We start from the raw sequence: 25,665 nt of genomic DNA, 5'->3' as shown, positions 1-25,665 counted from the left end.
GGGGTCGAATGGCCTACTCCTGCTCCTATTTCTTATAAGGTGACATCAAGCTTTGGTTTTTAAAGCCTATAGATTTTTGGAGAAAGGGAAGGATGTAGGATGTTTAGACACGAGTGGGAGAGAGTGAGGAGGATGTGTGTACTGGATATTATGCAAGCTTGGTGTAAAATATACACCTGTATACTTGCAGGTTTGTAGAGCTGTTGAGTTGGGAGTGGTTTAGTCAGTCACGTGATGTTCACAAGACTCAATAAAACCCCAGCCAGTTGGGTTTGAATTCGGGGGAATCCACGCTGAGGCAGGTGGTTGTGAGCCTGGTGGATGAGCTGGTAATGTGTAGTGTGATTGTTAAAACTTTTGCTGATAAACCAACTCGTTCTTAATAGCAATGTGTAGCTGTGAATTCTTAAGCAAAGAACCCATGAAGCAAATACATTACACTTGGGGACATACAAGAGATGAGATTTTGGAGGAGCATTGACTAATGTAGCACAGGGAGAAGCAAGCAAGGTTACATATTATAGGGAGAGCTGAAAGCTGGAAGGAAGAGAGAGAGAAAGGTTGTGTATCCGAAAGACAACACCTCCAACAATGCAGCACTTCCTCAGTTAGCCTGGATTGTGACTTGGAGATGTGAGAGCCACAGCTGGCACCTGTATGGTTCCAGTGCTGTGGAGTATGAGCAGTCACACTGAGGGACGGGAGGGTACTGTAATGTATTTGCTTCAAGGGTTCTTTGCTTAAGAATTCACAGCTACACATTTGCTGTAAAGAACTAGCTGGTTTATTAGCAAAGGTTTAACAATCAAACTGAGCACTACCAGTTCATCCACCGGGCTCACAACTGCACACCTCATCGTGAAGAACCTGAACCCAACTGGCTGGGGTTTTATTGAGTCTTGTGAACATCACGTGACTGGCTAAGCCGCTCACAGTGCAAAAGCTCCAGAAGCCTGTGAGCACGCTTACAGGTGCATACATTACAGGAGCCTTCAATGACTTTGAGCCCCCAGCGCAAAGCTTTACACGCCAGGAGTGCGCGTGAGGAATTTGAGAGGTTCACCTGCTCACCAGGAGTTGAGAGGCCCTGCCAGCTGCAGCTGATCTCCTCGCCCAAATTCCCCGTACGCTCTCCTGGCACACACAGCTGCTTTCACAGTCCGATGGAGCCCGCAGGTCCCTCCTTGTGCACTGAGGAACAATAGACATTATTCACTGAGACATCATGGTCCGGAATTTGCGGTGGTAATGATGACAAACTCTCAGCGTTCACGGATAGACACCCTCTGAAACTGACTGCAACTTCAGGATTTAGCGCATGCGCAGATAAACACAAACATCCTGAAGTAGTGGTCAGTCATTCCCAGCTCAGTCACAGATTGTGCTGTGGAATTCCCCAGAGCCGACAATCAGTGAAAGCACATGTAATGAAAACTTCCCCTTTGACGATGGAATATCGCTGTTGTGAAACCCCCTAAAACTTTAAGCCTTGTTGAAAGAGGGTTAACTGGGTTTTTAATGGCATACTGACTGCTAAACCACCATTCCAACCCTGAAAACTAATTTTATATTTGTCCAATGTCAAATTTTTCCTATTAATATGATTAAGAACTACAAGTTTTGAATATAATATATTTAAGTTCATTTATGATATTGCACCTTCTAACTTAATCGTATGTGTATGTCCCAATCTTTATTTCACACTCTGTACATTGGCTGCCGCATTTCCGACATTATTCGGCCGTGGAACCCACTGGTGATCTCTGTCCGGACAATCCTGCTAGAAAACACATGCGTGGATGTCAGGACCAGCTGTGGTTCTTCCCCACCCCCGCCACAGGTGTCAGCTGTGGCTCAGTCACACTGAAGGTCCAAGTCCCACTCCAGGGTCTTGGTCTTGAGCACAAAATCCAGTCTGACACTCCAGTGCAGTGCTGAAGGAGTGCTGCACTGTCGGAGGTGCCATCTTTCAGAGGAAACGTTAAATCGAGGCCCCGTCTGCTCTCACAGATAGGCAGAAAAGATTTTGAAGAAGAGCAGGGGAGTTCTCCCTGATGTCCTATCAAGATCTAAAATCTGACCATTTACCTCATTACAACAGCGACTACATTCCAAAAGTATTTCATTGGCCTAAAGGGTTTTGGGATGACCTGAGGTCGTGAAAGGCACTATAGAAATGCAAGTTCTATCCTTCTTTAGTACAGAGCTATACTGAGTGCCCTATGTTGAGTTGAGTTAGTTCAAGTCCCACTCAGTTGAGGACATTATCTAGGCGAACACTTACAGTGCAGTAACTGGGGGAGCGCTACATTATCAGAGCTGCTGCCTTTCACATGAGATATCGAATTGTTTACCTGTTCAGGTGGATATAAAGAATCCCCCGGCACGATTTGAAGAAAGAATGACTTGCATTTATATAGCGCCTTTCACAGCCGTCTCAAAGCACTTTACAGTCAATGAAGTACTTTTGGAGTGTAGTCACTGTGGTAATGTGGGAAACGGGGCAGCCAATTCGGCACAGCAAGCTGCCACAAACAGCAATGTGATAATGACCAGATAATCTGTTTCTGCTATGTTGATTGAGGGATAAATATTGGCCAGGACACTGGGGACAACTCCCCTGCTCTTCAAGAAAGTGGCATGGGATTTTTTACATCGACCTGAGAGAGCAGATGGGGCCTCGGTTCAACGTCTCATCCAAAAGACAGCACCATCCAACAGTGCAGCACTCCCTCCGCATTGCACTGGAGTGTCAGCTTAGATTGATGTGCTCAAGTCCCTGGAGTGGGACTTGAACCAACGACCTTCTGACTTAGGGGCAAGTGTGCTACCCACTGAGCCACAGCTGACACTGCAAAAAGAAGAGCAGGGGAGCTCTCTCAATGTTCGCTGGTCAACATTTATCCTTCAACCAAGATCACTTAAGAAAAAAAAACAGACGAACTGGTCAGTTATCTCACTGCTCTGAGGTGATTTTTTTAAATGGGAGATTTTCTCCTGAGAGAATGGCAGATAACTGAAAAGTAGGGAAGTTATGCTAAACTCGTATCGAACCTTGGTTAGATCTCAATTGGAGTATTGCGTACAGTTCTGGTCGCCATATCATAGGCACTGGAGAGGGAGCAGAGAAGATTTACAAAGATGATACAGCAATGCGAGGGTATACATATCAGGAAAGGATGAACAGACTGGGTTTCTTTTCTCTTGAAAAAAGAAGGGTGACAAAATAGAGGTCTTTAAAATTCTGAAAGGTTTTGATAGAGTGGATAGAAAGAGAGTTTTTCCCCTTGTGGGGAAGAGCAAAACTAGAGGCCATTAGTATAATATAGTCACCAAGAAATCCAATCGGGAATTCAGATGAAAATTCTTTACTCGGAGAGTGGTGAGAATGTGGGACTCACTACCACAGGGAGTGATTGAAGCGAATAGTAGCGATGCATTTAAGGGGAGGCTAGACAAGCATATGAGGGAGAATGGAATAGAGGGTTATGGGGATAGATTTAGATGAGGAAAGACGGGAGGAGGCTCGAGTGGAGCATAAACACCGGCATGGACTGGTTGGGCCGAATGGCCTGTTTCTGTGCCGTATATCCCATGTAACTCCGTCCCTTCAGGCTAGACCCAAGAAGCTGAGAGGCCTCTTTAGCTGCTTCTTACTGAGTAAAACGCTGTGCTCCCTGGCCCTCAGCCAGGCCCTCTCTTGTCCTGCTAGCCGTTCCTGACAACTGATTAATTCCCCATTCACTCCGGGCCTGGCTTTTCCTGCTGTCAGTTGCGAGGTCGTGTGGCTGCCACGTAATGAAATATTTGTTCTCCAGTCGGCCCATAAACAGAGCCAGCGTGCTGCAGGCCTGCTGCGTGCCAGAGGAGCGTCTCTCTCTCTCTCTCTCTCTCGTTCTGTCTCGTTCTCGGAAGCCGCCTGCATCTGAGATGCTGCTTCTCTGAGTCACGGCTTATCTTGCAGCAAAAATAAGTGTGCCGTTTGTCACAGGGTGCACAGGGGTTAACTCAGCTCTCTGACATTGCATCTGCCTCACGCAAGACCCATATAGAATCATAGAAATTTACAGCACGGAAGGAGGCCATTTCGGCCCATCGTGCCTGCGCCAGCCGACAAAGTGCTATCCAGCCTAATCCCACTTTCCAGCTCTTGGTCCATAGCCCTGTAGGTTACGGCACTTCAAGTATTTTTTTAATTACCCCACCCTCCTCTGCTATTTAAAAGAAAAAATTGTTGGGAGGAGCGAGGAGGGAAGAGGCTAAACGCGAGCATCATGAGAATTGATCTTATTGAACCGTATAAGATTCTGAGGGGGCTCAACGGTAGATGCAGAGAAGATGTTTCCCCCCCCCCCCGTGGCAGAATCTGGAACTAGGGGGCACAGTTTCACAATAAGGGGTCGTTCATTTTAAACAGAAATGAGGAGGAATTTCTTCTCTCAGAGGGTCGTCAATCTGTGGAATTCCCTACCCCAGAGAGCTGTGGAGGCTGGGTCATTGAATATATTTAAGGTGGAGATAGATTTTTGAACGAGAAAGGAGTCAAGGGTTATGGAGAACGTTGAAGGCTTATGTTCTAATATTTGATCTCCATCACCGTGAGATGCACACCAGCAGGAGTGTTATGTTTTCAATACGACATCTCAAACACACAGGCTGTAAGATGACTGGTAACTTCAGGAACCCAGTCACATGACTTGTTCCCTCTTTATTGTTGTAAACAGCAATGGCTGCAATGCCACAGTAGTCCACTGGGTGGAGCTATATATATATATATATATATATTACAAGGAAAAGGAGTTAAAATCTGATTTTACTTGCTACAGAAATACATTGGGTGCTTTTTAATGGGAATTCTCTGAACGACTATTTATTTTACAATCTATTTATGATCTCACGTTGCAATCGGCCATTCAAGTTTCAAAGACGAACTAGAATAACAAATAGGTCACTGAACTGATGCCTTTTTATTAATCCTCCCAGCTCCCACTCCTTTTAGTTTAACAATGTCGCCTGTTTTAACATGTCTCAAAAAAGCTCAGCCTCTTGTGTTTAACGGATGTATGCCATCTGTCTTGCTCTTAATCTCGCTCCTGACATTCATGGCTCCACACGCCCCGTGCATGCTTTGATACTGAGACTGCACTGACTTGTACAGTACCAGATGTGAGTACATATTGCCTGTTCTTTACCCATCGAGTACTGTACTGGCACCAGAGAGTACAGAGGGGCGTTTCGTCTGTAAGTTAATTTAGAAGCCGATGTGTAAGGTCAGGGCTCAAAGTTCAGGTCAAAGCTCACTGAGATCGAAAGTGTAGGAGAAAATAAGAAGAATGATTCTTGTTCAAGGGACAAAGAAATGAGGAATAGAAGGATATGGGGTTAGATGATCAAAGAAAGACTTGCATTTATATAGCACCTTCCATGATCACCAGACATTTCAAAGCACTTTACAGCCCAATTAAGTACTTTTTGAAGTATAATCAATGCTGTAATGTAGGAAACGCAGCAGCCAATTTGTGCACAGCAAGCTCCCACAAACAGCAATTTGACAATGACCAGATAATCTGTTCGTGTTTTTGATTGAGGGATAAATATTGACCAGCACACCCCTACTTTTCAAAATAGTGCCACGATATTTTGCATTCACCTGAGAGAGCAGACAGGGGCCTCTGTTTAACGTCTCATCTGAAAGGCAGCCCCTCCGACAGTGCAGTACTCCCTCAGCACTGCATGGGGTGTATCAGCCTAAATTTATGCATTCAAGAACCATGGAAGTAGGACTTGAACCCACAACCTTCTGACTCAGAGGCAAGAGTGCTACCCACTGAGCCACAGCTGACACGTGGGAAGTAGGGTAAGAGGAGGCTCGTGTGGAGCATGAACCCCGGCAGGGACCAGTTGGGCAGAAAGGCCAGTGCTGTCGATTTTGTTACCAGAAGAGAGGTGGTGGGAGGGAATGCATTTGGATCTTCTATTTTTCTCCAATTCTGGCATAAGCTAAAGTATAGGGTGAAGAAATAGAGAACTTGGATTTATATAGCGCCTTTCACGACCACCGGATATCTCAATGCGCTTTACAACCAATGAAGTACTTTTGGAGTGTAGTCACTGTTGTAAAGTCAGGTAGGGCTTGTAATGGTAGCGTTTGCTATAATATTTTCAGAACATTCAATTTTTATTGTAGAGTTACTGCCCTCATCCCCGGAGGAAAGAGTGTCCTGCTTTAATTTCTATTTAGCATTCGGTTATCTCGCTGCTGGGCATTTTCTCCCATACACTGCGTTTCCTCCCTCCCCCATCAGTGAGGATGAGAGAAAGCGGAAGTACAGTGAACCTCAAGCCCAGACTATCACTGGATGCAGTTTCGATCCAAATAGCTATAGGTGGGTTTTGTAGAAAGAAAGGCGTGCGTTTTTATCGTGGCTTTCGTGACCTCCAGACGTCCCAAAGAAGTACTTTTTGAAGCAGCGATGTGATAATGAGCAGATAATCTGTTGTTGATGGAGGGATAAATATTGCCCAGGAGACCAGGGGAAACTCCCTTGCTCTTCTTCAAAATAGGGGGAGCTTTTCCTATGAGAGCGTAATGACGGCATTTCCGACAGTGCAGCACTCCCTCAGGACTGCACTGGAGCGTCAGCCATTTTGTGCGCATGTCACTGGAGTGGGACTTGAGCCACACAACTTTCTAACCCAGAGGTGCAAGTGCTATCCACTGAGCCACAGCAAACACTTGCAATAGCAATGGGCTGTTTGCACCCAATTTTCTGACGTCAGCTCACGAGCACAACAATTTGCCTCTTTGATCAAGGTTTTTGGTCACCTGCCCTAGTCTCTCCTTGTGCGGCTCGGTGTCAAATTTTGTTTGATAATCGCACCTGTGAAGCTCCTTGGGACATTTTACTACATTAAGGGTGCTATATAAATGCAAGTCATTGTTGTCTCCTCTAATTCTGCCCTCTTCAGCATCCCTGATTATAATCGCTCAATCATTGGTGTCCATGCCTTCTGTTGCCTGGGCCCCAAGCTCTGGAACTCCCTGCCTAAACCTCTCCGCCTCTCTACCTCTCTTTCCTCCTTCAAGACGCTCCTTAAAACATACCTCTTACTACTTTCTATTTATGCGGCTCGGTGTCAAATCTTTATCGCATAATACTCCTGTGAAGCACCTTGGGACGTTTCATCACGTTAAAGGCGCTATATAGATACAAGTTGTTGTTGTTGTATCATCTCATTGAACTGTATTCCTGTACATCCCTCATCACTTCCCTGGAAGCTCGTCTCAGTTTGAAGGGTGAGGGGGAGACGGTTGACTGCGCTTCCTGCCATTTTATCTGCAGGAGCTCTAAGAGGAAATGTTAGTTTATTAGTGCGCGTTGGTAATGGGTAAATCTGATTTCGGGTTGCACTGGGGAACTGTGGAAGGACGGCCATTTGTCTAATGGCTGTTTGTCGGTGCAGATTGAAGTGTGCAGCCTATGATTGCTCCAGCGTCTCAGTTGCTTCAAAAGGAAATCGATACCCAAGAATATCCTTGTCATCCCAGCATTGGCTGAAACACAAATGATTCCAGCCTTAATAATGAAAAAGTGCCCTGCAGGAATCCTTGTGCTTTGGAGAGAGACTAAAGGCAAGGGGTTGAAGGGGAGTAGCTTCATTAATTAAAATCCAGAGATAATTTACCTCATTAGTCGATTATAAGCCTTGACCTCATTATATGTAAAGCTCTTCACTCTTTTTCGTCCAGGTCAAAGGTCCTTAACGAGGTTTTTTTTAACTGTAAAGTTGTTCAGGGAAAATAAAAATTGATAAATGATTGGAGAATTGCAGGCATCAATTCGAGGTTCCAGCATCACTCTGGTGTTTTGGGAGGGGGACTGTGCACAGTTTGGGTCTCCTTATCTAAGGAAGGATATCATTGCCTTGGAGGCGGTACAATGGAGGTTCACTTGATTGATTCCTGGGAGGAGAGGGCTGTCCTATGAGGAGAGATTGAGTAGATTGGGCCTATACTCTCTGGAGTTTAGAAGAATGAGAGGTGATCTCATTGAAACATACAAGAGTCTGAAGGGATTGACAGGGTAGATGTTGAGAGGCTGTTTCCCCCTGGCTGGAGAGTCTAGAACTAGGGGGCGCAGTCTCAGGATAAGGGGTCGGCCATTTAAGACTGAGATGAGGAGGAATTTCTTCACTCAGAGGGTTGTGAATCTGTGGAATTCTCTGCCCCAGAGAACTGTGGATGCTGAGTCTCTGAATATATTCAAGGCTGAGATCGATAGATTTTTGTACTCGAGGGGAATCAAGGGATATGAAGATCGGGCGGGGAAAGTGGAGTTGAGGTCGATGATCAGCCATGATCTTATTGAATGGCGGAGCAGGCTCGAGGGGCCCGTAGGGCCTACTCCTGCTCCTATTTCTCCTATGTATGGGACAAGTTACGACGTGTTGCTATCTGTGGAGCGAGGGTGGGTCACTGCCAGTCTCACACTTGTCCCGGTGACCTTGGCATCGGCAAGGACATGATAATGGGTATCTTGCCAATCCAGTGGGTCAAGGGAACGTGTTTACCAGCGGTAGGGCAACAAGTAATGGGGGTGTTTACCTTGATCAACGTTCTTCCCCAAAACAACCTTTCTCATCTAACCAGAGACCTGCATCATCTCCCTGCAAGGTCCCTCCGTCACGACACTATTGTGGAGACGCCACCGAGTGCCTCCATTGGTCTGATGAGGAGGGGTTACTTCACACTGACCTGAGAGACAATCGAGAGGCACTTGACCCCAGCAATCAGGGAAACATCAGGACAACACACTTTACTGCATCAGTTTTACACAGGCACAGAACGAGGCCATTTCGGCCCATTGTATCCGCGCCGGCTGAAAACGAGCTATCCAGTCTAATCCCACTTTCCAGCTCTTGGTCTGTAGCCCTGTAGGTTATGGCTCTTCAAGTGCACATCCAAGTACTTTTTAAATGCAGTGAGGGTTTCTGCCTCTACCACCCTTTCAGGCAGTGAGTTCCAGACCCTCACCACCCTCTGGGTGCAAAAGTTCTCCTCATCTCCACTCTAATCTTTCTGCCAATTACATTAAATCCATGCCGTCTGGTTGTTGACCTCTCTGCTAAGGGAAATAGGTCCTTCCTATCCACTCTATCTAGGCCCCTCATCATTATATAAACCTCATTTAGGTCTCCCCTCAGCCCCCTCTGTTCCAAAGAAAACAACCCCAGCCTATCCAATCATTCCTCATAGTTAATTTTTAAACTGATGACAGTAATTAGAATGTGATCTGATAATATCATTTCACAGGTTGGATATCAAGCTGAAACTTAAAAGGTTATAATATTATTATGAGTGGTAGCATTATAGCAGTTTAATCCCCAAGGTTACAGTGCTATAGCGGTTATGTTACTGGACTAGTAATGCAGAGGTTAAACATTCAGTATAGCGAGTTCAAATCCTGCTGTGGCAATATGAATTAAGTTTTAAAGAAAAAATCTGATATCAGTCGAAGTGAACATGAAGGACTGAAGTTTCAAAGAAAAGATACAAACCGTTCACTCATGGCCCTTCAGGCCTATATGTGACTCCAGGTAAGGATGGCAAGTTTCCTTCCCTGAAGGTCAATGTGGTTGACTCTTAGCTGAAGGAAGAGGCCGTTCTATTATCAAACTGCTATCAGTGGTACAAGAAGGCCCACCACCGCCTTCTGAAAACCATGAGGGATGGGCTGGCCTTGCCACCGACGCCCATAATCCCAAGAATCAATAATAAGAAAAGAGGCATTCCAGTTTCACTGCTCTGCTCCGATCCCTCACGTCATTAGCCAGACCTGTCAGAGCTGACCCGACATGAGGATTGATAGGAAGTATTGAACCGTGCTTCCATGGGGACTTCATGGTGCTGTGGTTAAGTGCACCGTTTCTTGTCCCCCTCGGGGCCCGGATAGAATGCAGTCCACAGTGATGGGATGAAAGTCTCTCCTCTATTCTCTCTGCCGGCTGGAGGAGTCCCGTGGGAAATGAGTTTGAGTGGTTCGAACCCGGTGAAGATAGGTGCCCCAACGGAAGACTGTCCTGAATTTGGTGTTAAACGGGTGCAGTAAAGTGTGCTGTCCTGATGTTGGAGTGAAGGCAGATTGTTGGGACTGAGCTGCTGGTGGTATACTCTGTACTGAACTGTGTTATTCCTAACTTGATGCTGACATTGGGGGTCTGAAAGGGGAAAGTGTTCCATTTCCCAGTCCTCTAACAGGATGGCATAGCGTAGAGTATTTCAAGGGAGTCAACACATCTTGGGATGGGCATTGAACAATGAATCCAACTTTAATTTCACACTTCATGCCATCATACAAGTTCCCTTTATGTTTGCAATACACCTTTACCTTTAAATTGTCCTGTGCATAACACGCTCCCACCTGCGTCTTGTCCTGTGTATAACACGCTCCCACCTGTGTGTTGTCCTGTGTATAACACGCTCCCACCTGTGTTGTCCTGTGTATAACATGTTCCCACCTGTGCTGTCCTGTGTATAACATGCTCCCACCTGTGCTGTCCTGTGTATAACACACTCCTACCTGTATGTTGTCCTGTGTATAACACGCTCCCACCTGTGTCGTCCTGTCTATAACACACTCCCACCTGTATATTGTCCTGTCTATAACACGCTCCCACCTGTGTTGTCCTGTGTATAACACGCTCCCACCTGTGTATAATTATGCCAATCACTGGCTTAGTGATTTTATTTTCGTGCTAACCTTTCTCCATTTAAGAATGAAGTACAGAGGGGAAGGGGAAGACGCATTTCATTTCCTTGTGCTCAGGCCAGCTCCCCGAAGACCGAGGCTGTCAAATTTGCAGTTTTATGATCGCTGCGACTGTTCACTGGGAACTAGCCTGGACTGAAATGCCAAAACCCATTTCTTTACCGATTATTAACAAACGTCAGTGACTGAACGGTGACCTTCATCGCAATATCAAATGTAATGTTTAAAAGTGCTGCATCGTTCTCAACTCTGCGCATCAATAAATCTCATAAGGAATTAAAAAGGAAAATTCAGATTTGGGGTTTTTAAATATTTGCGAAGGGTGTTGACCAGTGCGGAGGTCCTGATTCCACAGGTGCTGGCAGCCTTTGTCTACATCTAGGCTGTTCAACCGTGAAAGAAAGAACTTGCATTTATATAGCGCCTTTCACAACCTCAGAACACCCCACAGTGCTTTGCAGCCAATGAAATATTTTCTTTGAAGCGTAATCACTGTTGTCATGCAGGAAACGCGGCAGCCAATTTGCGCACAGCAAGCTTCCACAAGCTTCCACGGTAATGTGATAAATGACTAAGCTCTTTGAGACGTCTGGTGATCGTGAAAGGTGCTCTATAAATGCAGGTCTTTCTATTTCTTTCTTTAGATAACAGGTGTTGGTTGCAGGACAAATATTGGCCGTGGAATCTTTTACATCCGCCTGAGAGGGCAGACTTGGTTTAACGCCTCATTCATCTGACAACGCAGCGCTCCCTCAGCACTGCACTGGGAGTGCCAGCCTAGATTTTTGTGCTCAAGTCTCTGGAGTGGGAGTTGCACCCACAACCTTCTGACTCAGAGGCCAAGGTGCTACCCACTGAGCCACAGCTGACACCTGTGTTGGGGGTGGGGAGGAATCACAGCCGACCCAAATGTATGCTTTCCAGCAGGGATCCCTGGCTGACTATCTCTCCTCCCAGCTCAGAGGTGCTGCGGCCAATTGTAACACCCCTGCCAATTTCCCCAACTGAGATTAACTAACGCAGCCCGGGTTAAACCTTAGCACTTTCTTGCCTCCTTAACCAGGGAAGGGGAATCTTCACTTGTGTTGTTTTTTTCCTGGGACAGGGGGAATCCCTAATCTCTGCTCAGGGAATTCCCTCGGTGAAAATATGCCGAAGCGCAGTCCTGGAAACCAACTTGTGAACAGTCAATAACAGGAGCACCGTAATTAACGTACCTTGCCAATTGCACAGGCACTGATCGGAGTTTTATCCGTGCTCATAATGAACCGAGGAAAATAACGTGTAGTCCTTGTCGATTCCAAGTACTCAATAACCAACAACACTTTGTCAGTTCATCGATTACCAGTACACAATAACTGGCAAAACATTTCATTCTTGTCAAATACCAGTACACAATAACTAGCAAAACTTTGACAGTTTCACCGATTACCAGTACATAATAACTAGCAAAAACGTTGTCAGTTTTGTCAATTAAGAATGCACAATAATTAGGAAAACTTTGCCAGTTTAAATGAGACGTTAGAAATGAAAGGAAAAACGGCAGCAATGTGAACGAGCCGCTGGTGGTGCCCCGCGACTCAGCCAACGCCTGCGGGAGAGGCAGGTACACGTTTCAGCCCCTGTATTAGAGCTGAACGCAGAACCTCCACCCAAACTGGTAACAGGCCGTCCCTCCGTCGGATGCTGATGGACCTGCTATGTCCAGCATTTCCTGCTCGTGTGGCCGAATACCCAGCGAGGAGTGGAAGCCACCAGGAAAGGGTGAGTAGGTTGGGCCTCTCTACTCATTGGAATTCAGAAGAATGAGAGGTGATCTTATCGCGACGTATAAGATTATGAGGGGGCTTGACAAGGTGGGTGCAGAGAGGATGTTTCCACTGATGGGGGAGACTAGAACTAGGGGGCATATTCTTAGAATAAGGGGCCGCCCATTTAAAACTGAGATGAGGTGGAATTTCTTCTCAGAGGGTTGTAAATCTGTGAAATTTGCTGCCAGAGCTGTGGAAGCTGGGTCATTGAATAAATTTAAGACAGAAATAGACAGTTTCTTAAACGATAAGGGGATAAGGGGTTATAGGGAGCGGGCAGGGAAGTGGACCTGAGTCCCTGATCAGATCAGCCATGATCTTGTTGGGTGGCAGAGCAGGCTCGAGGGGCTGTGTGGCCTACTCCTGTTCCTACTTCTTACGTTGGGGTACGCTTGCAATCGATAAAGGTTTGCCAGGCTGTGCGAGTGCAATGAAGGAGCCCCGCAGAATGGTATTGGTTGAACACTTGCTCGACCCCACAGATCTCGGCAGCCGCATTTGAGGGAGGGGTCGGGCCACCGGCCATTTGTTTAGTCCCGATGAGATTTAGCCGAGGTGTATAAAATTATGAGGGGCCTAGATCGAGTGGACAGGAAGGACCTATTTCCCTTCGCAGAGGGGTCAACAACCAGGGGGCATAGATTTAAAGTAGTTGGTAGAAGGATTAGAGGGGAGATGGGGAAACGTTTCTTCACCCAGAGGGTGGTGGGGGCCTGGAACTCACTGCCTGGAAGGGTGGCAGAAACTCTCATCACATTTAAGAAGCACTTGATTATGCACTTAAAGGACGGTAACCTACAGGGCTACGGAGCAAGTGCTGGATGGTGGGATCAGGCCGTGTGGCTCTTTTTTGACCGGCACGGACACGATGGGCCGAATGGCCTCCTTCTGTGTCGTGATTTTCTCTGATTCTATGTCCGAGGAACGGAAGTCAGCAGTTTGGCCGCCAGCAGTCTGCTCTCCAGCCGTTGACTATATGGAGCAGCCCTCCTCCTTCCTCCCTCCTCGGGGGGTGGGGGGCGGAGGGGGGGGGGGAGAGTGGGGGGTGGGGGGGGGGTTGGGGAGGGAGAGGGAAGCGCCGGTCCTTTAGGCTAACAGATCAAAAAGAACAAGAGCAGCTGATTTATATTTTAAACTGCATGGGGAGGAGGTCGAACCAAATCATTCATCCAGCAAAATTCCATGGAGATTAAGCAGCCATGTTCATTCTGGCGGACTGCACATTGCACACGGCATCACTGACTGAAGCACTGGTTCGTAGAAGGTGGCTGTTCCCATAGTGAACTTTGCTGAACCGTGTAGAACAGAGCGGCACTGAACCATACTGAGAACAAAGGCACTGAGCCATATAGAACAACAACAACGTGTATTTATATAGCGCCTTTAACATAGTGAAACATCCCTAGGCACTTCACAGGAGAATTATGAGATTAAAAAATTTGACACTGAGCCACATAAGTGAGAAATTAGGGCTGGTGACCAAAAGCTTGGTCAAAGAGGTAGGTTTTAAGGAGCGTCTTGAAGGAGGAAAGAGAGGTAGAGAGGCGGACAGGTTTAGGGAGGGAGTTCCAGAGCTTGGGGCCCAGGTAGCTGAAGACACGGCCACCGATGGTTGAGCGATTATAATCAGGGATGCTTCGGAGGGCAAAATTAGAGGAGCGCAGAGATCTCGGGGGGCTTGTGGGGTTGGAGGAGATTACAGAGATAGGGAGGGGTGAGTCCATGGACAGATTTGAAAACGAGGATGAGAATCTTGAAATCGAGGCGTTGCTTAACCGGGAGCCAACGTAGCTCAGTGAGCACAGGGGTGATGGGTGAGCGGGACCTGGTGCGAGTTAGGACACGGGGGCAGCCGAGTCTTGGGTCACCTCTAGGTGCAGGAGGACCCCAGATGTCGGCCCTCGTCTGAACTGATTTTGCCGATCTCAGTCAGGCTAGGCGCTGGAGGTGTGACACCCGGCTCCATATCCCGGGGGATATTCAGCCAGGGCTTCGGATCGCTGTCCAGTGACCCTTGATGGGAAAGTGAGCAGGCTTGGACATTGAATGAAGACAGGGTGAGGTTTGGGCTGGCCTCTGAAGCTGTCCGCGATTGAGCAGCTTGCCGGCCATTCAGTGACTCGACTCATGCATGACCTCAAAGCATGTCAGGAGTGCAGTGCGTTCCAGGAAGAAAACAAACACGTTAAAAACTGGACATACTGCACTCATGAGTGTAAACCACAGTGTCACATGACTGAAACAGCAGTGACGCAAGTCTTCCTTTCACCGAAAGAAAGACTTGGATTTATATAGCGCCTTTCACGACCACCGGATCCCTGGTGCCATTATCTCTGTGCTGGATGTGGGAGCTTGCTGTGCGCAAATCGGCTGCCGTGTTTCCTACACAACAACAATGACTATACGTTAAAAGTACTTAATTCGCTATGGGACTTGCTACGGTCTCTTTCTCTCCATCTCTTTCTTTCTCCTCTGTTGCTCTGTGATCACTGGCTCAGAAGTCGATGCAGGCAGCTTGCGATGGCTGTCCACACAAGGAATGCATAAGGCACTCTCCCAGCATCATCCACTGATGGAGTACTGAGTTTCGGAACTCGCCATGTAGGGAAGTTAGGACGGTTCGAGCCTCCACATGATCTCATTCCAGCCACTTGGTTACAGATAGCAAGAGTGCAGCCGGATAGCTCCCCGTGACTTTGGGGTTTGGCAACCCTGCTGGATTGTCCTGGTGTCTCCAGGAATGACAGATGAATCTCCCGGGCACAAAGTGAGAGCTGCCCGGGGGAAATAACCACAGGGAATGCTCAAAATTAATACTGAATGGGAACATCGGAATTATCTTGTTACCACATTCTCTCTGTGTCAGCTGTGGTTCAGTGGGCAGCACACTTGCCTCTGAGTCAGAAAGTCATGGGTTCAAATGACTTGAACACACAAAAAAAAACGAGCTGACACTCCATTGCAGTGCTGAGGGAGTGCTGCACTGTTGGAGGTGCCGTCTTTTGGATAAGACGTTAAACCAAGTTTGTAAAAAAATCCCATGGGACTATTTTGAAGAAGAGCAGGGGAGCTATCCCCGCTGTCCTGGTTAATATTTATCCCTCAATCAACATAATAAACATATATCAATGGATTATCTGGTCATTATCACGTTGCTGTTTGTGGGAGCTTGCTGAGCGCAAATTGGCTGCCGCGTTTCCCACATTACAACAGTGACTATACGCCAAAAGTACTTCATTGTCTGCAAAACGCTTTGACACGTCCGGTGGTCGTGAAAGGCGCTATATAAATGCAAGTCTGTCTTTCGTCCCCTCACTCCGACATTTTGAAGGAGCATCATGAGCTGCGGTTACACTTAATGTTCCCTGTCATTTCATTTGGCGCCGCGCGGTCCCTTTAAGGGACTCTGCAGGCCATTCAAAATACAAGCGCGGTTTTTACATTGAAAAGCCGGCTGCGTGGGGATCCCCGGAGCACTGCGCGGCCACGCTGAAAGGCAGTATCGGTTAAAGCGCCGCCGTGAATTACGCTGATGCCATAAGGTCGGAGCTGTCTCATTTTACCCAGCCCAGTCCTTCGAGTCACGTGATCAGGCCTGCTGGCATGCGGCTAAGACAGAGTTAGCAACCCGATGTGATGCTGTTTTGTTCGGTTAATGGGCTGCCCCTCCCACTGGAAGGCCGGCAGTGACTGTCTTTAATTAGATTCGGCCGTTAGTCCGGCAGGTTTTAATGATTAACGCTGTGCTCTGTAGCAGTTGGCAGTGGCAGCGCACTGCAGGGGAGGGAACTGCAGCAGAGCCAACTTAAAGCCCCTGCCTTCACAAGCTGCCCGTTAGTAGGCATCTGCTCCCACCTTACTGTGCACACCTCATACTCCGCCGGAGTAGATCGGCACAAACTATTTCCACTGGCAGACACATCGCTCACCACAGGACACAGATTTAAGATAATCGCCAAAAAAGCTAGGGGGAGACGAGGAGAATTTAAAAAAAAATTACGAAGCGAGTTGTTATGATCTGGAACGCACTGCCTGAAAGGGTGGTGGAAGCAGATTCAGTAGTAACTTTCAATAAAGAATTTGTTATGTTAGACAGACTTGCATTGATATAGCGTCTTTCACGACCACCGGTCGTCCCAAAGCGCTTTACAGCCAAATGCAAATTGGCTGCCGCATTTCCTACGTGACAATAGTGACTGCACTTCAAAAAGTACTTCATTGGCTGTAAAGTGCTTTGCGATGTCCTGAGGTCGTGAAAGGTGCGATATAAATGCAAGCCTTTCTTTCCCTTTTTTAATACCAAACTGAAAGCTGTACTTGAACCAATTTGGTTTCCTGTTGCCGGCAACAACCACAACGACTTTCAATTCTATCATGAGCATCACATGTCTCAAAGCTCTTTACACTGGAGCGGGACAACGATGGATGTTGGGCAGGAGGGAAATGATACAATGGAGCTGGTTTTGAGAAATGTTTTGAAAGCAGAGGAGGGTGAAAGGCAGAAGGAGCTCGGAAGCGAGTTCCAGAGGACGGCAACATAACAGCCGAGCATGTGATGATGCGAAGGGGAGCAGTGATGAGAGAGTAGCCAAGTTTTGTCGGAGTGGAAGGAGCATGCAAGGACAGAAGGTTGGGGCGGGGGGGCTCACTTAGGTAGGGTGGGCAAGGCCAGGGAGAGATTTGAAAACAAAAGTGCCAAATTTGAAGTCAACCCGTTGACGGAGTTTAAAAAGACTTGCATTTATATAGCTCCTTTCACGACCACCAGATGTCTCAAAGCGCTTAACAATCAATGAAGTACTTTTGAAGTGTAGTCACTGTTGTAATGTGGGAAACACGGCAGCCAATTTGCGCACAGCAAGCTCCCACAAACCATCAGCATCATCATCATCATCGGATGTCCCTCGGAATCGAGGAAAACTTGCTTCCACTCTTAAAATGAGTCCTTAGGTGACTGAACAGTCCAATACGAGAGCCACAGTCCCTGTCACAGGTGAGACAGATAGTTGTTGAGGGTAAGGGAGGGTGGGACAGGTTTGCCGCACGCTCTTTCCGCTGCCTGCGCTTGATTTCTGCACGCTCTCGGTGATGAGACTCAAGGTGCTCAGCTCCCTCCCGGATGCACTTCCTCCACTTAGGGCGGTCTTTGGCCAGGGACTCCCAGGTGTCGGTGGGGATGTTGCACTTTATCAGGGAGGCTTTGAGGGTGTCCTTGTAATGTTTCCTCTGCCAATGTTTGGCTCGTTTGCCATGAAGGAGTTCCGAGTAGAGCGCTTGCTTTGGGAGTCTCATGTCTGGCATGCGGACAATGTGGCCTGCCCAGCGGAGCTGATCAAGTGTGGTCAGTGCTTCAATGCTGGGGATGTTGGCCTGGACGAGGATGCTAATGTTGGTGCTTCTGTCCTCCCAGGGGATTTGTAGGATCTTACAGAGACATCGTTGGTGGTATTTCTCCAGCGACTTGAGGTGTCTACTGTACATGGTCCATGTCTCTGAGCCATACATGTATGACTCCACAAACAGCAATGTGATCATGACCAGATAATCTTTTCTTTGTTATATTGATTGAGGAATAAATATTGAACAGGACACCGGGGATAACTCTCCTGCTCTTCTTCAAAATAGTGGCCATGGGATCTTTTACATCCACTTGAGAGAGCAAGTCGGTTTAACATTTCATCCAAAAGATGGCACATCCAAAAATGCAGCGCTCCCTCAGCACTGTACTGAAGTATCAGCCTAGATTTTGCTACTCAAGATCCTGGAGTGGGACTTGAACCCATAACCTTCTGACTCAGAGGTGAGAGTGCTACCCACTGAGCCACAGCTGACACAGTTTGGAGAGGATGGGATGGTGGAGTTTGGAGAGGATGGGAGAGTGCAGTGTTTGGAACAATGGAGAAGGCAGCGAGGTAGAGCTGGCTGTTATCAATGTACAAGTGGAAGCTGACCCCATGTTTCTGGTTGATTTATACGATGTTGATAAAAAAAAATAAAGATGGGACTGCAGACATACTTTGAGATACACCAGAGGTGACCATGTGTGATAGAGCTCCACCCAGTGGACTACTGTGGTAATGCAACTGCTGATGTAACTAATAAAAGGATCATGTGCCAAGGTCACATGATAAGTTCCTGTAGAGCCATCTTGTGTGTGTGTGTTTGTGATGTCAAAAAAAATATCAGACCATGCCCAAGCATTTGAAGGTCGTCTAATGTCTGCATTGAGACAGATACGAACAGAATCAGGAGTGAGCAGTGGACCAAGTTTCTGAGGCAGTGGGGAGCTTGAGGAGGGCGAGAGCCATGGGCACAGTTGGAGCGGACACCATTTTGTAACTTTGATCAATGCCATCTCCATCCTGCGTAGAGGGGAAAAGCTGGATTAGAGAGTCTCAAACAGGAAGTGGTGGGAGAGATGGGAGTATAATCCTGAAGCAGTGCTACGTTCTCGAACCAACCACTTCAAAGTGCTCTCTCACCACCGGTGAGGTTCTTGTGACCCCTCTGGTGTCAAATACTCTCGCCAAACACAACCCCAAGTTTGGAAGAAGAAAGTCTTTAATTGTATGGTGGGTACAACCGTTCAGTTCATCGCCGAAATCCCCAATGACAATACTGCCGTCACAAACGTCAGGTGGGATATTTTAAATTCCAGTGTCGACATTGAGAACTCCTTTATCTATGCGTCTAGCAACACATCAATATCTCTCTCCAGTCTGATGATTCCCTCAGAGCTCACGTAGATAATAAACGACTAAGATGTGATTAATATGTCCGGGGGACACCCAGTGTTAATCTGGAAACATCATGCTAACCCAGTGATGCAGTTCATTGGAATCTATAAAACTCGGTACAACTCAAGGGACGTTTATAGCACTGCAAGTGCTTTGGAGGTGTAAGAATACATGCTGATCGATATTGTACAATAATAGCGACATGGTATAATATTTCCCTGCAGCATTTGACAAGTGTCAGTTATGGCTCAGTGGGTAGCACACTCACCTCGGAGTTTGAAGGTTGTGGGTTCGAGTCCCACTCCAAGCACTTATGCATGTAAAATAAAATCTAGGCCGACACTCCCAGTGCAGTGCTGAGGGAGTGCCGCACTGTCGGAGGTGCTTTCTTTTGGATGAGATGTTAAACTGAGGCCCCGTCTGCTCTCTTCGGTGGACGTAAAAGATCCCACGGCCATTATTTCGAAGAGCAGCGGATTATCCCTGATGTCCTGGCCAATATTTATTCCATAACAAAAAACAGATTATCTGGTCATTGCTGTTTGTGGGAGCTTGCTGTGTGCAAATTGGCTGCCGTGTTCCCCACATTACAACAGTGACTGCACTTCATTGGCTGTGAAGCCCTTTGCGATGTCTCTCCCCCCTCCTCTTCTTTGAAATAGTGCCGTGGGATCTTTTACAGACGGGACTGTGGTGTAACGTTTCATCTGAAAGGCGGCACTCCCTTAGTGCCGCACTGGAGTGTCAGACACTGTGGCACTGTTTCAAAGACCTCTCCCCATTGTCCTGGCCAATATTTATCCCTGAACCAACATCACTAGAAGGCAGATTATCTGGTCATTATCACATTGCTGTTTGTGGGAGCTTGCTGTGCACAGATTGGCTGCCGCCTTTCCCACATTACAACGGTGACTGCACTTCAGAAGCACTTCATTGGCTGTAAGGCACTTCTGAGGTAGTGAAAGGCGCAATAGAAATGCTAATTCTTTCTATATTTACGAGCCTCTCTCTGCATCGCGCACCGTCTCCACTTGAGAAAGTGAATGGGTAAACTCCTTGAAGGCCATGTGGTTCTGGAGCTGACCACTAGGGGACAACATAACAGCAACCCTTGGGTGACTCCTGGTGGATAGACTGAGATTGGAAACTCCATGGGCCCAGTCTTGCACACTGCCATTGTACTGGGGCAACATGGGAGGGGGCGGAGGGGGTGGGGAGAGTGGAGGAGGAGGAGGAGGGGCGAGCAGAGTGTCTATCACTCTAGCTCGCAGGTCCTCAGGGGGTGGTCAAACTTCTCTAATTGTCGACTTGTTAGCATGTTAATTCTGTGCCGTATCCAAACTTTCGGCAATGACTTCACTGCTTCCCTTTTTGGTTGCTGATGTGCAGGTTGTACGACAAGCGTACTGTATCCCAGTGGGCTGTACCACGGTCGTATTGTATCACGGCGGGATGTACCAGCTGTACCGTGGGTGGATGGGCTGTACCACGGGCGGGCTGTACCACAGGCGGGCTGTACCACGGGCAGGCTGTACCACGGGCGGGCTGTACCACGGGCAGGTGGATTGTACCACGGACAGACTGTACCACGGGCGGACTGTACCATGGGCAGGTGGATTGTACCACGGGCGGGCTGTACCACGGGCAGGTGGGCTTTACCATGGGCGGACTGTACCATGGACGGGCTATACCATGGGCGCGCTGTACCAGCTGTACCATGGGCAGACTGTACCATGGGCAGGCTGTACCATGGGCAGGCTGTACCATGGCGGGTTGTACCATGGGCAGGCTGTATCACGGGTGTGCTGTACCAGCTGTACCATGGGCAGACTGTACCATGGGCGCACTGTACCATGGACGGGCTGTACCAGCTGTACCATGGGCAGACTGTACCATGGCGGGTTGTACCATGGGCAGGCTGTATCATGGGTGCGCTGTACCAGCTGTACCATGGGCAGGCTGTACCCATCATCATCAAAGGCAGTTCCTCGGAATCGAGGAGGACTTGCTTCCACTCCCAAAGTGAGTTCTTTGATGGCTGAACAGTCCGATACGAGAGCCACAGACCCTGTCACAGATGGGACATTCGTCAAGGGAAGGGGTTGGTGGGGCTGGTTTGCCGCGCGCTCCTTCCGCTGCCTGCGCTTGGCCTCTTCATGCTCTTTGCGTTGAGACTCGAAGAGCTCAACGCCCTCCCGGATGGACTTTCTCCACCTCGGGCGGTCTGCGGCCAGGATCTCCCAGGTGTCAGTGGCGATGTCGCACTTTACCAGGGAGGCTTTGGGGGTGTCCTTATAACGTTTCCGCTGTCCTCCTTTGGCTCGTTTACCACGAAGGAGCTCCGCATAAAGCATTTGCTGTACCATGGGCAGACTGTACCAACTGTACCATGGGCAGACTGTACCATGGCAGGTTGTACCAACTTTACCATGGGCAGACTGTACCATGGCGGGTTGTACCAGCTGTACCACGGCGGGTTGTACCACGGGCGGGCTGTGGCAGTTCCACGGTAGGCTGTACCACGGGTGGGCTGTATGACGTTAAGGGGATCCACAAGGAAGTGTCAATATTTGCAGGGGGCGCCCCATACAGAATAGTTCGAAAACCACAATTCCGGAAGCAGTGGCGGTAGCTAGCGCAGGCTGGATTCCAGGGGAATTGGAGCAACAAACATCAATACAATTTAAAAAAAATGTATAGATCTAAAAAGCACATGCTTAATAATTTTGTACATTTTTTAAAAAGAAAACATTCCGCTCTGTTAAGTATTTGAATCGATAGATTATGAATAACTTTCAGACCATTTTTTACTTTAACAAATTTTAGTTCTAGCATAATTTTAACTTTTTTTTCTCTAAGATTCAGTCCAATCCAGTGCCTTGGAAGCTCCAGTCCATGATTGTGAGGCTGCACGCAGCACTGCTGAACAATGCTGACATCATTGGCCTGCCCGAGAGGGGCGGGATGGCATTGCCGTGACTGGCTGCCACATCTCATTTATGGCTTCGCCCACAGCTCAGCGTCTTCAGAGAGTGGGGAAGACAGCCAGAGAGCCTTCCCTTTAAACACACTCAGCAAGCAGTGTTTACTAGAACGGAGGGATGGCTGGACCCAGGCCCCTTTAAACAGACGAGGAGGGGGGGGCGGTGTTTGGGTGGGAGGGGGAAGCCAACCTTTTCACATGGTTTACCTGATGTGGCCAGAGTTGCAAAATGACTACGCAGCCAGCGGGCAAAAGATGTTTGACAGCTCCCGACGCATGAGGAACATCTGGGATGGCGTGAGGCTGGAGGTGACTGGAGATCCCAGCTCTGTGATTCTGAACAGCATCACCCAGCTGGATCCTGATCTCCCCTTCACCGAGGTAGGGAAGGGCTCGGAGATGTTTGCTATGTACTTGCTTTGCAGAGGAAAGACCTCTTTAACTGCTGAGCGCCAGCATTCTGCGATTGCGATGGAACTGTGACTGATTTGTTTATGTATGGTGGGTGGCCGGGGGGTATCTTGCCTGTATTGTGAGTTTACACTCATGTCAGTTATTGCTGTACAGTCAGAGGTTTAACACTCCTTACTGTAATCCACAGTGCAGTCTGGTCTTTAAATAGTTGGTGGGGAGGAGCGGATATGGAGAGCAATCTCTGGATTAAATGGGGGGGGGGGGGAACATGACCCCATCATTCCCCCTCCACCCATTTGTTGTGATTTTGCTTCAATCTGCGCTGATCATAGAGAAAGTGGGGCTGGTAAAGTATTACATTCTCAACGATAATAGGATCAGATAAATGGTGAAAATAAATCGAACGACGCGTGTCATTATTAATACGCTCAATTGCCAAAACTTCGCACAATAATTACTTAAGGAGTAGCGTGACAGTTACGCACACCACAACAGGAGGAGATTTGACCCTCTTTACTGTGTGTAATGAAATCATTAATCCGTTTATCGGGAACGGCTCTGTGGTACTGCTCCACATCGCTCACCCAGGACCTCTCCTGGCACTGCAAATGGCGAGGAGACAATTTACAGCGAACTTGCTCAATCCCAGGTCCTGCCCTCCCGGGCTGGGAGTGCAGGACTTGAGTTTGGCAGCTCTGCACCGCAGGGCTGGCCTCCCCCCTCCCCTCGCTTTTCAGCCAATGGCCAAGTTCAAACTGTCCTTGGGATTCTGGGTTCTGCAGAATGACTGCACGGTTTCAATAGTTGGCAAGGCAGTCGTCATCAGCATCACAGGCCGTCCCTCGGAATCGAGGAAGACTTGCTTCCACTCTCAAAAATGAGTCCTTAGGTGGCTGAACAGTCCAATTCGAGAGCCACAATCCCTGTCACAGGTGGGACAGATAGTCGTTGAGAGTAAAGCAGGGTGGGACTGGTTTGCCGCACGCTCTTTCCGCTGCCTGCGCTTGATTTCCGCATAGAAACATAGAAAATAGGTGCAGGAGTAGGCCATTCGGCCCTTCGAGCCTGCACCGCCATTCAATGAGTTCATGGCTGAACATGCAACTTCAGTACCCCATTCCTGCTTTCTCGCCATACCCCTTGATCCCCCCTAGTAGTAAGGACTACATCTAACTCCTTTTTGAATATATTTAGTGAATTGGCCTCAACAACTTTCTGTGGTAGAGAATTCCACAGGTTCACCACTCTCTGGGTGAAGAAGTTTCTCCTCATCTCGGTCCTAAATGGCTTACCCCTTATCCTTAGACTGTGACCCCTGGTTCTGGACTTCCCCAACATTGGGAACATTCTTCCTGCATCTAACCTGTCTAAACCCATCAGAATTTTAAACGTTTCTATGAGATCCCCGCTCATTCTTCTGAACTCCAGTGAATACAAGCCCAGTTGATCCAGTCTTTCTTGATATGTCAGTCCCGTCATCCCGGGAATCAGTCTGGTGAACCTTCGCTGCACTTCCTCAATAGCAAGAATGTCCTTCCTCAAGTTAGGAGACCAAAACTGTACACAATACTCCAGGTGTGGCCTCACCAAGGCCCTGTACAACTGTAGCAACACCCCCCTGCCCCTGTACTCAAATCCCGTCGCTATGAAGGCCAACATGCCATTTGCTTTCTTAACTGCCTGCTGTACCTGCATGCCAACCTTCAATGACTGATGTACCATGACACCCAGGTCTCGTTGCACCTCCCCTTTTCCTAATCTGTCACCATTCAGCTAATAGTCTGTCTCTCTGTTTTTACCACCAAAGTGGATAACCTCACATTTATCCACATTATACTTCATCTGCCATGCATTTGTCCACTCACCTAACCTATCCAAGTCACTCTGCAGCCTCATAGCATCCTCCTCGCAGCTCACACTGCCACCCAACTTAGTGTCATCCGCAAATTTGGATCCCTTCGTGTACAGATTTGGTCTCCTAACTTGAGGAAGGACATTCTTGCATGCTCTCGTCGATTAGACACGAGGTGCTCAGCAGTCAAGCACCCCTCCATGGTTCCCCACCCCTTCCCCATAAACCTCGAGGGGCAAATGCTTCAAAACATAAACCTCCCCTCCCCCCCCACCCCCCTCTAACGCAGCCCTTCCCCACGGAACATCCTGTATGGAGTCTTTTGGAGGGGGACAGTGAAGAGGGAGAATTCCCTCAGCTCTGCACATCCTGGAACCGCGTGTAGAATTTTATTTTGTCGGTCTCCCATCGCTACCACGACAACACGGGCGAGATCGGCGTGCACTCGCCCTGGGAGTCCGTGAGTGCTGTGCTGGAGATGTCAGTTTGGCTCGTGCCCCCGGGGTAGAAGGTTTGGGGCTTCAAACCCCACTACAGAAAGTTGTGCACCCAGTCTGGGCTGACGATGCAGTGGGAGCTTTGAGGGCGGGCCGTATTGTTCAACGCGCTGTTCTACCAGAGAAGATGTTGAACCGCGGCCCCACCTGGCCTGTTCGGGCGACATGCCGGCCATGGAACTGAGAAGCGCCGGTTTCTCGGACGCTAGACAGCCTCCAACATGGCGGCAATGGCAGCGCCCGCTCGTTACGAGCCAGCAGTGCGCCGGCCGCCATATTGGTAAAGGCAGTGCCCATGCCTGAAGCAGGCATTAGTCTCGTTTGGGTGTGCAAATACGGGGGCCCAAAGCCTGTTCGAGACTCCCCGCTGTAAGATGGGTTTGTCCTGAGGGAAAACCGGGGCCACGTGCAGCTCCCTTCCCTGTCCCCTTTACTCAGTTACCAGAGGGCCGCTGCTGGCATCGCAGTGGACCGATCATCCCTTCCCCGTCCCCGGCGAGCTGCCTGTTAATGCCCGCAGCTCGTGAGGCCCAAGGCCCAATAATCGGGAGCGCCTCGGGCCTCACCCGTCGAGCGCGTGGACTGTTCCCTGCGTCCCTCCG

General features: G+C 48.4%; 1 protein-coding gene across 4 annotated transcripts in view; it reads left to right on the top strand.

The window, feature by feature from the left end:
- Window positions 1-25,665, top strand: part of LOC139233169 (ral guanine nucleotide dissociation stimulator-like) — a 136,393-nt gene that overhangs the window by 30,257 nt on the left and 80,471 nt on the right. For 2 of the 4 annotated variants that reach the window (XM_070863767.1, XM_070863765.1), the window contains exon 1: window positions 22,484-22,681. The exons of 1 other annotated variant lie outside the window; for it this stretch is intronic. In XM_070863767.1, the coding sequence (XP_070719868.1) occupies window positions 22,499-22,681 (183 nt within the window). In that variant the 5' untranslated portion in view covers window positions 22,484-22,498. Of the gene's footprint in view, window positions 1-22,358; window positions 22,682-25,665 lie in introns of those variants that run through there. One more of the 4 variants, XM_070863769.1, reaches the window with a different exon arrangement.

Source organism: Pristiophorus japonicus, chromosome 20 (genome assembly GCF_044704955.1).
Source record: "Pristiophorus japonicus isolate sPriJap1 chromosome 20, sPriJap1.hap1, whole genome shotgun sequence".
Lineage (NCBI taxonomy): Eukaryota > Metazoa > Chordata > Chondrichthyes > Pristiophoridae > Pristiophorus > Pristiophorus japonicus.
This window is presented reverse-complemented; position numbering and strand designations above follow the sequence as displayed.